Source organism: Epinephelus lanceolatus, chromosome 6 (assembly GCF_041903045.1).
Source record: "Epinephelus lanceolatus isolate andai-2023 chromosome 6, ASM4190304v1, whole genome shotgun sequence".
Taxonomy (NCBI): Eukaryota; Metazoa; Chordata; class Actinopteri; order Perciformes; family Serranidae; genus Epinephelus; species Epinephelus lanceolatus.
In genome coordinates this window covers 13,930,367-13,942,636 of record NC_135739.1, presented here as the reverse complement: position 1 = coordinate 13,942,636, position 12,270 = coordinate 13,930,367, and the positions used below count along the sequence as shown (strand labels likewise).

The following is a 12,270-nucleotide window of genomic DNA, read 5'->3' as shown; positions in this document are numbered from 1 at the left end:
TATCGTCCCTCCTTTTGAGTGGACTGTTTTCAGTTTATAGTTAGTTCTTATCATCCTCAGTTTTTGGAGGATTGTTTTGTGTTCGTGTTTACATTTTTGTTTAGTTAATAAAATATTTGGCTTACATAAATCCTACCAGCGCTTCATTTTTCCCTCTCCGGTATGTATTGTTTATTTAATTATTACGGTTACTCCTGAACTTTCTAGACAAGCTGGAACATAACAATAGGTGAAAGGGGTGGTTTAAAGGCAGAAACAGTCAAAAACACGGAGGAACACTAGGGAAATGCTGGAACTCTTACTCAAAGGTAAAGATGACAAAGAAGGGAAGGAAGGGCTTGATGGGTCATGACAGGCAGAAGTCTTTAGTGCGTTTGTTCTATGGGCCCAATTAGGGGGCAGCAGTGGCGATCACCCAGGTAATTTTATACGCAACAGTTGAACATTTATGGCTTCATGCGCCACTGAGCAACTTTCGTAGAAATGAACAGGGCCCTGGCTCCAACACTGTGTACAGTTCTCTTAATACATCTATTGGAAAACAGCCAAGCTTGCATTACATCACCCACCAGTGGGAGCATTTATTAGCTTGGTGCGGTGCAGTGAATTCTGGTAGTTGTAGGTTATTAAAACCTCTTGAGCAAAAGCAAATGCCACAGCCATTTACCTCTTTGTCTTTGGTCATGTAGCACCATTTTCAAATGTATTTGTGTCTCTCTACTGCATAGACAGCCTTGTTTATGGAAAGACCATCTTTCCAGCAGGGATATACTTTTTAAAAAACCTTTCCATTATTTAAGGTCTCTATATTTTTATGTTTGAAACTGCAGAAAATGCAAAATAAACCAATGATATGATTATATGTATGTTACCTGTTATATGTTCTAATAAATCTAGTTTCCACATGAATTTGTTTTAATGGTGGTTCATTCTTGGTTTTTATTACTCTGTTCAGTCAAAAAGTCAACAGTCAGTTTCTACTGTGGCTCATTTAATCCCAGAATTAGATGTCCAGTCCTCCCTTGAAGTGAAGCTGAGCTAACCACAGAAAATTTCAACCTGAACATGTCAGACCTTTAGATTAAATTCTGGCCCAAATGGCTGCGAGGATAAGAACGCTTTCATCCCATCACTGTGTGGTCTGTGCTGACAGGCCAGACACAATGAGAGCTGTGGACAAAACAGCCTGTCTTCCACGAGTAAATACATCAACATGTCAATTATTGGACCAGAAGTCTGAGTCATGAGATAAGAGGTCATCTGTCCCACCTTTGGCCCAGTTCTGTGTCTCCCTCTCCGCTGACATCAAATCTGGGCTACTGTACTTGCCCTTTGAGAGATGGCTTGTCTAAACTTTGGATCATTTCACCATCGAGGGAAATATTGCACCGTGTGTGTTGAGTCGCTTTTTAATTAGTAAAGCTCTAAAACTTAACAGAGAAAATGAATCCACAGTGTTTTGAACCCACTGATCTTGTTTTGCTTTTTTTTTTTATTTAAGGAAGTTTTATCCCAGAATTAATCCCAACAGTTTCAATCAACTCCTCAATGAAAACGTGTTTTCAAAATCCTTTTAACATTTTACAAATTATCTGTTGAGATCAAAACTGTACACATGATCACAGCTGTGTTTGCCCAGTCTCAAACACACTAATTTACACTGACATTTTATCAAAGCCAGGAGACAATGGATACACAGCTCATCTTGACAAACAATTTCAGTGTAAGATTCAAATCCATATTCTGATATAAAACAGTATCACAAATAAGGAAAAGGAACACAGACTGAATATATATATTAAAGGCAACAACAGGAATGATTAAAAGCTTATTCCCCTGTCTGTGTAAACAGCAGCCCCAGATAATTCCCTGCTCTACTGTCAGGAGGAGGAAGATTGGGGGAATTCATGGAGGGATAATTTATTCATTTCCTTTACATGTCATCAGCATGTGGCCGCAGCCTGGCAGAGCGATGCGGATCCAAGGTCAAAGTAGCTATGTGACCGGTAATTGGGTCTACATGGAAATGACCCATCCTATCTTCCTGAGTGCTGTTCAGAGACGTGTGCTCCAAACTGGACTGGTCTTGATTCACTCCCAGCTTTCCCATCATGGCAGTAATATCTTCCAATCCCCGGTCTCCTGGGTGATGCTGGTGCAGAGGCTCTGATTCATCCTCAGCAGAGAATGGGGATTCAGTGACATGCAGCACACGAGAAGCCTGTAGGTTCTGCAGGGACCGTGACTGGACTGTGTGAGAATAAGACAGAGAGAAGATAAACAAGTTCAAGCCTCTGTGGATATGCAGCTCTGCTTATTATTACTATATCTCCACGCTGGCATTACAAGCAAGTGTGTTTCAGTGTGCCAGCCCAGTTGTCATGAGAAATTGATCATATTGTGCGATTCTGCATTAGATTTGCACGTATCATATCAATGTTTCTAAAGTGACGCACTACAAGTGACGTAGTACATCAGCTGACTTTGCCATCAGTAGGGGAGAGGATGGTGCGTCACCTAGGTGAGACGCCTGCCAAGCTGTAGACCTCTGTTAAAAACCCACAAACAACAACATCTTTCATTGACATATGGCAGCATTTTGCAGCTGTGTTTGAGCTACCAAACCTGAGTGAATTTTACAGACACATTGCAGCGTTTGAGCCACCACACCTGGGTTTTTGTCATCAACATGTTGCAGAGTTTCGCAGCTGTGTTTGAGCTACCAAACATGGGGGATTTTTAAAGACACATTACAGCGTTTCTCAGCGCGGTGGTTAAGCCACCAAACCTGGGTGATTTTTTTTTTACCAAAACCAAGCCTGGGTATGTTTTACCAACACATTGGAGCATTTCCCAGTGGCAGCTGAGTCAACAAACTTGGGCGATTTTTTTACCAGCACACTGTGGCGGTTCTCAGTGGCGTTTGAGCCACAAAACATGGGTGTGTTTTTTTTTTTTTTACAGACAACAAACCTGGGTGTGTTTTGCCAACACATTGGAGTGTTTCCTAGCAGCCTTTGAACCACCAAACCTCTGTGTTTTTTATCAACACACTGCGGCGGTTCTCAGTGGTGTTTGAGCCACAAAACTTGGGTGTATTTTACCAACCCATCCCTGCATTTCCAGCAGCTTTTCTGCCAACAAATGTGGGTGTTTTAAGCCACAACAACCATAACCAAGTGGTTTTTGTGCTTAAACCTAACTACATCTTCACCACAGCCTTGTTGAGAAAGCTCACATGTCTTTGCATGTTGTGAGCACATCAACTTTAAACCTGAAGACATTAAAAGCTCTGAAACCTTGTGACATAGCCTTTAGCACTCTGGAAAACTGCAGCACCTGATTTTTCGAAGCTGTCAAACAGCTTATGGTAACAAATGACACCTTGTTGCTCTGCAAACCCTGACCTTGCCTCATAATTAGAAATTGACATTTCAGGGGTTGTGCCAATAAATCTATTAATAAAGCAATAATTAATGGTAATTTATCACAAGCTGTTGACAGGGCAATACCTTAATAACCGTAATGATAATGTATGGCTATGGTACTCTGTGCGCTGGCTCTAATCTTTTAAGTTTTAAGTTGACAGGAACTCCTCAGACAGGCGGAGCTGGCTGTGTGGCTCCACAGGTATGAACCCTTCCAGCAGTGGGTGAGACTGCAGTTCTAACAGGCTCCTCAGATGTGACAGAGAGGTGCTGGATTAGTTGGCAGGCGGGCGAACAAAGCTATTTGGCCCTGAAGGTTACTCACTTCTGACTGGACTGAAGTCTCCTTGGCTGACCTTGGTGTCAGAGAAAGGCTTGAGGTTGGGGAACAGGATTAATGAGAAGGACAGCAGAAGCACCTGAGAATGTGATAATAAAAACATGGGGAGAAAGAAAGTTAGACTAAGAAAATGACACTGAAAGTAAAGTTGTACATGACAATCTTTGTTCTGCATTGTTGAACTTTTTTATGGCTCATGGTTTCAATATTCCTTCTTTGAATATACTCTTTATGCAACACTGAAGAAACAGTAATCATTTTCTTGCTGTGCTTTTTTGCAAAGCAAAGAATTCTGTGACTGGGAACTGAGACTCATTCATATTTATAGATTAAAAGTTAGGTTTTTAAAATTCTGCTCCACTCATGTTGCCTCGAGTCTTGCGCTTTATTCCATTGGAGTGATCAAAGGCAATGAATGGTTTCAGTTCACACAGAGGAACAGCCTACTGTGCCCCTTTGTGTCCTTTTTGCTGTCTTGTCCATTGTGGACATATCTAGATTGGCCTTTCTCCATGGCTAATCCGGCTATGATGGTTGTTGCTATTTTGCTTGCTATGACGGCGAACAATGAGTCATATGTATCGTCTGGGTTTATTTATCTGCTTCGCACACATTCATAACATTCATACCAGAACACACGTCCCAGTCTGGGCTGGCTTGTTAGATGTATTCATGACCATCGCCTGCAGTCTGCGCAGCTGTTCCATCAGTGACCTGCGGACAAGATTGGGAAAAACGAAATACAATAAGAAAAGAAAAAATAAAATTTTAAAGACAGATGAAAATTACTGGATTAAGGATTTGAGGGAAGTGAGTGAGGTACGATGCTAAAGGCAGTTTCTGAGGGGAGGTAATGCCAAATGAAACATTGTCAGTAAATAGGAGAAGTCACACTCTCTCACATGTTGCATTTCTCCAGCTGGGACACCTTCCTCTGCAGCTCCTGGTTGTGTGCATTGCAGGCGGTCATCCTATAGGAGATGATACACAGGGTCCAGTGTTTAAAGACTGCATCCACTTTGCATTACTGGCACGTTTTTCAACGCTACAAGTACCATATGTCTTAAATTAATTTCCCATCTGTTCAGCACCAGACACTCAGAATTCACATGTATGCCCTCGCTCACACTACATTACCATGCAGTGATAACATACTGAAGATAAAATGGATAACATACCTAAAGCAAGTTTCAGGTCTCTGCAAGGTGATGTTTTTAATATTTATTATCTATATTTTAAGCATTTATGAGGGGTTGGGTTAACGATATCTGACAGAGGCCAGAATCAAACCAGGAGGTCATGGCTACATGGCACAGCGGACACATCATCATAATGTGATGAAATTAACTGTCCAACAGCTGCCAGGAGGGCATTCAGGGTTTATTTTAGGAAATGGTGAGCATATTGAACATGTTGTTTGTACACGTAAAACAATCCTCATTTTCTTTGTATGAATCAGATTCTTACCTGCTCTCCAGCCCGTCAATATACTCCTTCTTCTTCTTCCTGCTCTCCTGAGCAGACTGCTTGTTGCGAATCTTTCTGCGTATTTTCTTCAGAATCCTTTCTTCGTACTAGATTAACAGAAGAATGATCATTTTCATTTTGCGCCCCTTGGGAGATATACTCTGGGAGCTGATAATTGTTCTCATTGTTGAGGCATTGATAGCATTTTACCTTTGTAAGAGGTAGCTGGCTGGGCAGAGTCACCCCCTCCTTTGCTAAAAGCTTCTTCTCATCTTCATTGAGAATCAACTCTTGAATGGACTGTTGGGATGGGTGTGGGGCCTGTTGGCGAGATATGAATACTAATATTTAAAACATAATCTCCTCTGTGTGATTAAATTTTCTCTCTGCCCCCACCTACTTCTCTGCCCCCACCTCCTTCTCTGCCCCTACCTTTCTCCCTAAAGCCTCACAGGAAGTAGTTAAATGAGTGCAGACTATCAGGCCACCTGCATTACTCCCATTTCATGGCTACCTCAAAGCAATTACGGTGTGGGAATATAAGTTGCATTCTGCCACTCTCTCCTTCATCTTATTAAACTGGGCCGCAGAGATGGAATCAATACCATCCAATATCAATACTGCACACGGCAAGTTTCAGACACACAAACACATTATTCTGCTCGTGGTGATCTTGTGTGGTCACTTGAAAATGTCAAGTTTTAGGAATATTTTCTTTGGGATTATTATTTGAGAGATATTTAATATGGTGCAGCACGGGGCGGCACAGCGGCGCAGTGTTTAGCATCTCACAACATGGAAGTTGAGGGTCAGTGGTTGTGTCATCTAATGGACAGTGCAGAATAATACTGTCTCTACACAAAATACTATTTTGCTATTTCTCTGAACTTGAAAGAGGTCATATTTCACAAATCAACAACATCAACTTTGACATAATACAAACTTAAAGGGAGAATTCACCCAAAAATCTAAAATATTTCTCCTCTTACTCTTAGTGCTGTTTATTAATCTAGACTGTTTTGGTGTGAGCTGCAGAGTGTTGAAGATATCAGAGAGATAACTATTTTCTTTCTACCAAACTACACCAGGCAACTGTATTATCGTGCAGAAGGAAGTATGTATCTACTCATGGACAGAGACTCATGCTTGTGACACCGTGGGATAAAAACATCAATGCCGTCCTCCTTGGCTGAGCTCTAAGGACCCGGTCTTACTCCAAAGTCGTTGAAATCCAGCACTTGGGCAGTGACTTGCGGCATCAGACACTGACTTAAGTCCTTAAACATCGACGTGATACGTGGCTGGTCGCCCTTATACTGTAGTTTAAGGATGCTCAGCAGCGTCAAGGGGAAACGCTTCAGGACAAGAACGAAACTTAATGCAACAAAAGTCTGTGTGGGGTGGGCAGGAGGGGTGGTGGATGGGTCCAACAAACACCAACTTTCACCAGGGAGAGTGGTGTTCGTGACCTGCAAGATGATAAAGCCAAACTCTGTTCTTTTTTCCTTAACCAAACCACATGTTTTTGTTGCCTAAACCCCGCCACGTCTTAGCTGTTGAAGGAAAAAAACACGTCTATTTGCAGCGTTGTACTGACGTAGTGCACTTATTTTGAAAGACACTGTATGTAAACAGTAAATCTCCTGTGAAAACAGAAGTGTATCTTGAAGGAAGACAATGCATGTATCAGGCATAACTTGACACGGTGTCCCAGAACAGCCAACACACCCAGGGTACCTTGCAGATTGTATCTGTCCATGAACCAAACGTCGATAAATGATGTGGTCCCAGTGAGAATGTGTTGGCTGTAATGTTAGCTAGCTTAGTGGTGCTAGGTGAGCTAGCAGTAGATGCACACTTCCTTCTGCATGGTGATACAGTTGGCAAGTGTAGTTCAGTAGAAAGAAAATAGTTCCTATGAAACTGCTCACAACAAGGTCTTTGGATTATCTTGAGAAACCGGGTCATGATTTCTGGAAAGAGACATTGTTGTTGAGTCTTTCAAATGTTTTTTTTAGCACTTTGAGCACCACAAGCTAAGTGCTGTCTAGTTCCATTATATCTGTGAGAAGACAGACACCTCTACAGTCGATATCTCCAACACCCTGCAGCTCACACCAAAACAATCTAGACTGATAAACAACACTACAGGTAAGAGGAAAAATGCGTCATTCTGATTTTGGGGTGAACTGTGCCTTTGAATATTTCTGTGTATTTCTCCTCTCTGTATCAGCATACAAACCTGAGTGCTGCTGAGAGGGTTTTACATGCTTAACAATCCTTCCCTAAAAATAAAAGTTTTAAAATAGCTAATTTCATTTGCAATTCCAAAAGGTCCCTCCCCTTAGTGAATCCAGGGCCTCAGTGAACATAGTCACCCAATTTCCCTGCTTTCATCAAAATACACAAGCACACACTGGCTCACACAAAAGATAAACAACAGGTCCTGTTGACATTTGATACTATCGATCTCTGTATCACCCCCACAACAAACTCACCACAACTGGTACACACTTACGGGCTCTGGTGTGCCAGACAGTAGCAGATCCTTGACAGTTAGCGGGAAGGCAGAGGACATCTGCGGTCTGTGTACATCAGAATGATATTGTGTAATCCTTGTCCTGTCTGTTGGGAATCCAGGCTGCCATCCATCTGCACCCACACACACACACACACACAAACACACAGTTATATGCATTAAGATCATGCAAACAAAAATCAATACGACATGCTAGTGTCATTATTTGGATTCTTTGATAAACAACATAAAAACATGAGAAATGACATTTGGAGCCTGAACGTTACGCAAATACCGATTACTCTGTTTGGGCCTTAACATGTGTGCTTTTCATCAGCAGTGACATCAGCGTCTTTGATAGTTTGAATACTCTTGAACTCAGACACAAATAGTGTGTTTGATCTTACTTTATCTCCTGTGATACAGTAAATCCAGGGCCCAGTTGTTCAGAACTAGTCTGATGGATTGGATTGGATCAAATCTTGAAATTGGATTGTTCGAAAGGAAAAAAGGATTCTGAAATCAGATTTAATCACACAATCCAGTTTTGGTTTTGATCTGGATCAAAGCTTCAGTATGTGTTGTTCGAAACCTTTTAGTAGGATTGGGATGCCTTTGATCCAAAATATTTTTTACCCTGATCCCAGCAGAAGAGTGGATTCAGGGTGGATTTCAGAAACAAAATGTTACAAAACTTTTGAACTGATCAAATATATACACCCATTTATATTTTGCATTTGATTTGTTTTACCATAATAAAGTGGACAAAGTAGACATTAGGCACCTATTAAGCCTTTCAGTACACTTAAATTGAAAAAAAGACCTGTGTCCACGTTAGATAATCCCCCAAATAGCTGTCAATATAAAAAAAAAAGTTATTTATCAAATATAGATTTTAGCTTTTAATGATTTTAACTTTGATTTATCACTTAATGTTCATTACAATATCACAGTCAAAAGTAGTTTATTACACTGTGTCCTCAATGCTCCATGGTGGGTATTCTACATGTTGTTCTTTACATAGCTGGTAGCCTGTATTGTGATATGTAGTCTCATTTATAGCACTGGTTATCCAGATTTGGAAATCTTGAAAGTTTGTATCAGGGTCAGGGTGATCCAGTCCAATATTGTTTTAAGAACTTGGCACAAAAGTAAGATGAATCAGCAGATCCTGGATAGCAAAACATAGGATTTCAATATCCAGATCACTCTGATCCAGTTTAGTTTTTCGAACAACTCAACCTTGTCTCACTCTGCCAGCGACATCCGTCTTCAGACACCAACAAAAAAACAGCTGTCCTTTCACGTTGGCATTATTGTTACGGCTTTCCGACTTTCACCTGGGAGGTTTGTGTTCGCTTTCTGTGAGATTATAAAGCAAACCCTGTTCTTTTTTCCTAAACCCAACCACGTGCAACTGTTAGCAAAACTTTACCATGTATGCTTGTTGTTGAAAGAAAAAATACATCAATTCAAGGTGTTGTACCGACGTAGCGGCACAATGTTTATTTTGAAAGAGACGGTATGCAAACTGTACATTTTGAAAGCAGACGGTGCATGTAACAGGCAGAAGCTGACATGGTGTCCCAGAACGTCAACAACCAACGCAACCAGGGTACTTTGCACGTCAAATGTGGACGTAGAAAGTCCACGACCAAACGTCAATATGTGACAGTACGAGATGTGTCCATTTGCCTCTCCCTTGCGCCAGTCCAGGCCCGCTCCTCGTCCTTGTATAGTTTCAAAGTTTATACAATAGTGCCTATTATATTGTCATGTATTATTCATAATGATGACTATTATTATCATATCACTTAATTTTATTCCTTCATTAATGTATTATTATTTTGATTATATTGCTATTACAGAAGATGTATCTAATGTCTCTTTAACATCAGTGTAGCCCCTTTTTCTCGCCCTCTCTGCCACACATCCCATAGCCTATTCTCTTGAGTCAGTAACCACATATACACACACCGCTGCCTCACACACAGACATAAAAGCATGAACACACACACATTACCCACACATACCATACGTGAAACAATCTTATCTCTAGTCCTGGACTCTTATCATATCACTACATACATCACCATAACTGCTTTATGTTATTGTCTGTATGTCTGTCAACTGCATCTGTCCTATTCACTTTCAATGTACATATTGTTCAGTCACAATATTTCACAAAAAAAAAAGAAAGCACCAAATTGGTACATATCCCAGCTACAACATGTAGTTTGGAAGGCTGTGATTATTTGTCGAATGGGCTTAAGGGAGTAAAGAAGGCAGTGATCCTGAGCAGTTTAGTAGGGAGGCAGGTTGGGATGTTGGATGGGTCACAAAACACGTGACTTTCCCTGGGACTTTCCCAGTTGGATAGGTGTTCAGGACTGGATGAAATCTGAGTGAACTTTGAGTCATTTTAAGATACGGCTTCACCATGTTTCTTTTCACAAACCTAACCACTATCTTTACTTGCCTACTTGCCTAACCTCTGTAACTTTAAGTAAACTACGTAAGTTTATATGAAGGATGTAATGTCATTTGTGGGACGCTAATTCGAAGGATATCAAACAAAAAGCTGTACGAGGATATGATGATTTTACATTGAGTGTCTTTTGGTTTCGGATTGTTGGTCAGATAAAACAAGACATTTAATGACACCTCTTTGGGCTCTAACTTGTGACGAGCATTTTTAAAGAAGAAACCTGTAGATGAATCAATGATGAAAAGATGATAAAGATGTTAAAATGTTTCCATTCTGTTTTTCAGGTGGATATTTGTGACTCACTGAGGTCAATGGAGATGTCGGCTTCCAGGGCTGCCTTGGTTTGTGGCCTCGTACCAAAATACTGAGCGTCCTCAGGGGGGCTCTCGGGGCGCTGGGGGCTGTCCATCTGGTCTGAGGGAGGGTCCTCACTGATCCCACTGTCACTGGGGGAAGGGGACCAGAGAGGCGAGCCTGACACAGAATCATTTCCACTCAGGAGGGCATTGAGGAAGTCATCATCTGTCTGTTCGGCCGGCTGCAGCATCTGCTGGGTGAAAAACCCTAAGCTATCATTAGGCTGTCTGTGTGAGATGACAACACGGTGGGACAGTCTTTTAAAAACCCACAGAGCATGTCATGGTGGAACCGCACAGTACATACAAAGCAAACAGCTATTTCTAGCATATATGAGTGATATTAAAAATCCCACAGTCTCACACACATTTGATTCCTGGACTGGCCAGGTGTGGTGGTTGCCATGGCGTCCCGTTTCCTCATGACGGAGAATCCCATCGTTTTGATCAAACAGCCAATCGAGCAGCTCGATGCCATCACAGCCCTGAAATGAGATCATGACATTCAATGACAGCACACATGCACACTATGTCTTTGATGCTTTCAGAAGCAAAGACAACAATATGAAGGTTTCATATGCTACCACAGCTAGGGACTGCTTCTTACTGCCAACGACTCGCCATGATCCTCCATGAACACACCATACTGTGTTATACGTTCCCAAAATCTGTCTCGATGTCTGTCAGTCTCTTTAACAATGTTACGTTAATAATTATGTCCAGTCAATGTCATTTAAAGCAAGTATTTCTCTGTAAAATGAGGATTTTGATATATGCTTTAAATTTGTTCTCAAGCCTGAACTTTGCTCTTGCCCCAGTAACCCATAACTGGCAAACTACAATGCGATAAAAAGATCATGTTTGGTTATTTACCTGGTCTGGGTAGTGCTCCATAGTTTCCGTGCTTTGGCGGCACACCAGAGAAACCCCCAAGACGACAGAGACCCAGACAAAATATCCAATGCACTTTGTTGTGCCGCTGCTTTGTCTCTGCTCCTAAAGAGCCTCCACTGTATCTTTCAGCTCTTCTTCTCAGGTTCAAAGTTCAAACTCCAACTCAACACACCCAGCCAACCAGCTTGCTCTGTCCCCATTGGCTATGAGGAGATATAATCTGAGTGGTAGCCAAGAGTACACAAATAAGGAACTTCACAAGACGTCTATCTGGAGACGGAGGCCATGAAGTCTGCGCTAAGAAGTAAAACACCATATGGGTCAAAGTCTGTTGTTTCTTTTCCTTTTATTTTTTTGATAGCTTATTGACAGAAGGATAGCTCTGACCTTTGGCATATATTATAACACAATGGACACACAATGGCTAGAGTGTAGAAAATAAAAGTTACACTACTTCATATTGGTTAAAAAGAAAAACAGTATCATGTTTAGTTGTTTGGTAAAGTGAGTCAATAAACAATTACACTCACTTTGCATGTTAGTGTGTTATGGCAGTTTATGAGGCAATAGTTTATTAGGGGATTCATTTATTTGCAGAATAAGTGGGACCAATGAAAGGCGACCTGAGGCCAATTTCAGTGCTAATCAGTCTCTAAGGTGGTTTAAGACATGAATGTACTGCAAAGTAGTGGCTGAAAACATAAACATAATTACATGGAAACAATTTGCAGTTTTTCTTCATAACCTAAGCAATTTGTCTGAGGGTCTAATTATTTTTT

The 12,270-nt window shown here is 41.2% G+C and overlaps 1 protein-coding gene across 1 annotated transcript; it reads right to left on the bottom strand.

Annotated features, from left to right (window-relative positions):
• Window positions 1-1,455: 1,455 nt before the first annotated feature.
• On the bottom strand, window positions 1,456-11,629 carry creb3l3a (cAMP responsive element binding protein 3-like 3a). Its single transcript, XM_033620850.2, has 10 exons — window positions 11,471-11,629; window positions 10,966-11,082; window positions 10,545-10,788; window positions 7,754-7,887; window positions 5,446-5,556; window positions 5,236-5,342; window positions 4,671-4,739; window positions 4,398-4,482; window positions 3,754-3,847; window positions 1,456-2,250 (listed from the first exon to the last, which is right to left on the bottom strand). Exons 1-10 carry the CDS (start codon window positions 11,489-11,491, stop codon window positions 1,934-1,936), a joined length of 1,299 nt encoding a protein of 432 aa, XP_033476741.2. The 5' UTR covers window positions 11,492-11,629; the 3' UTR covers window positions 1,456-1,933.
• Window positions 11,630-12,270: the final 641 nt, after the last annotated feature.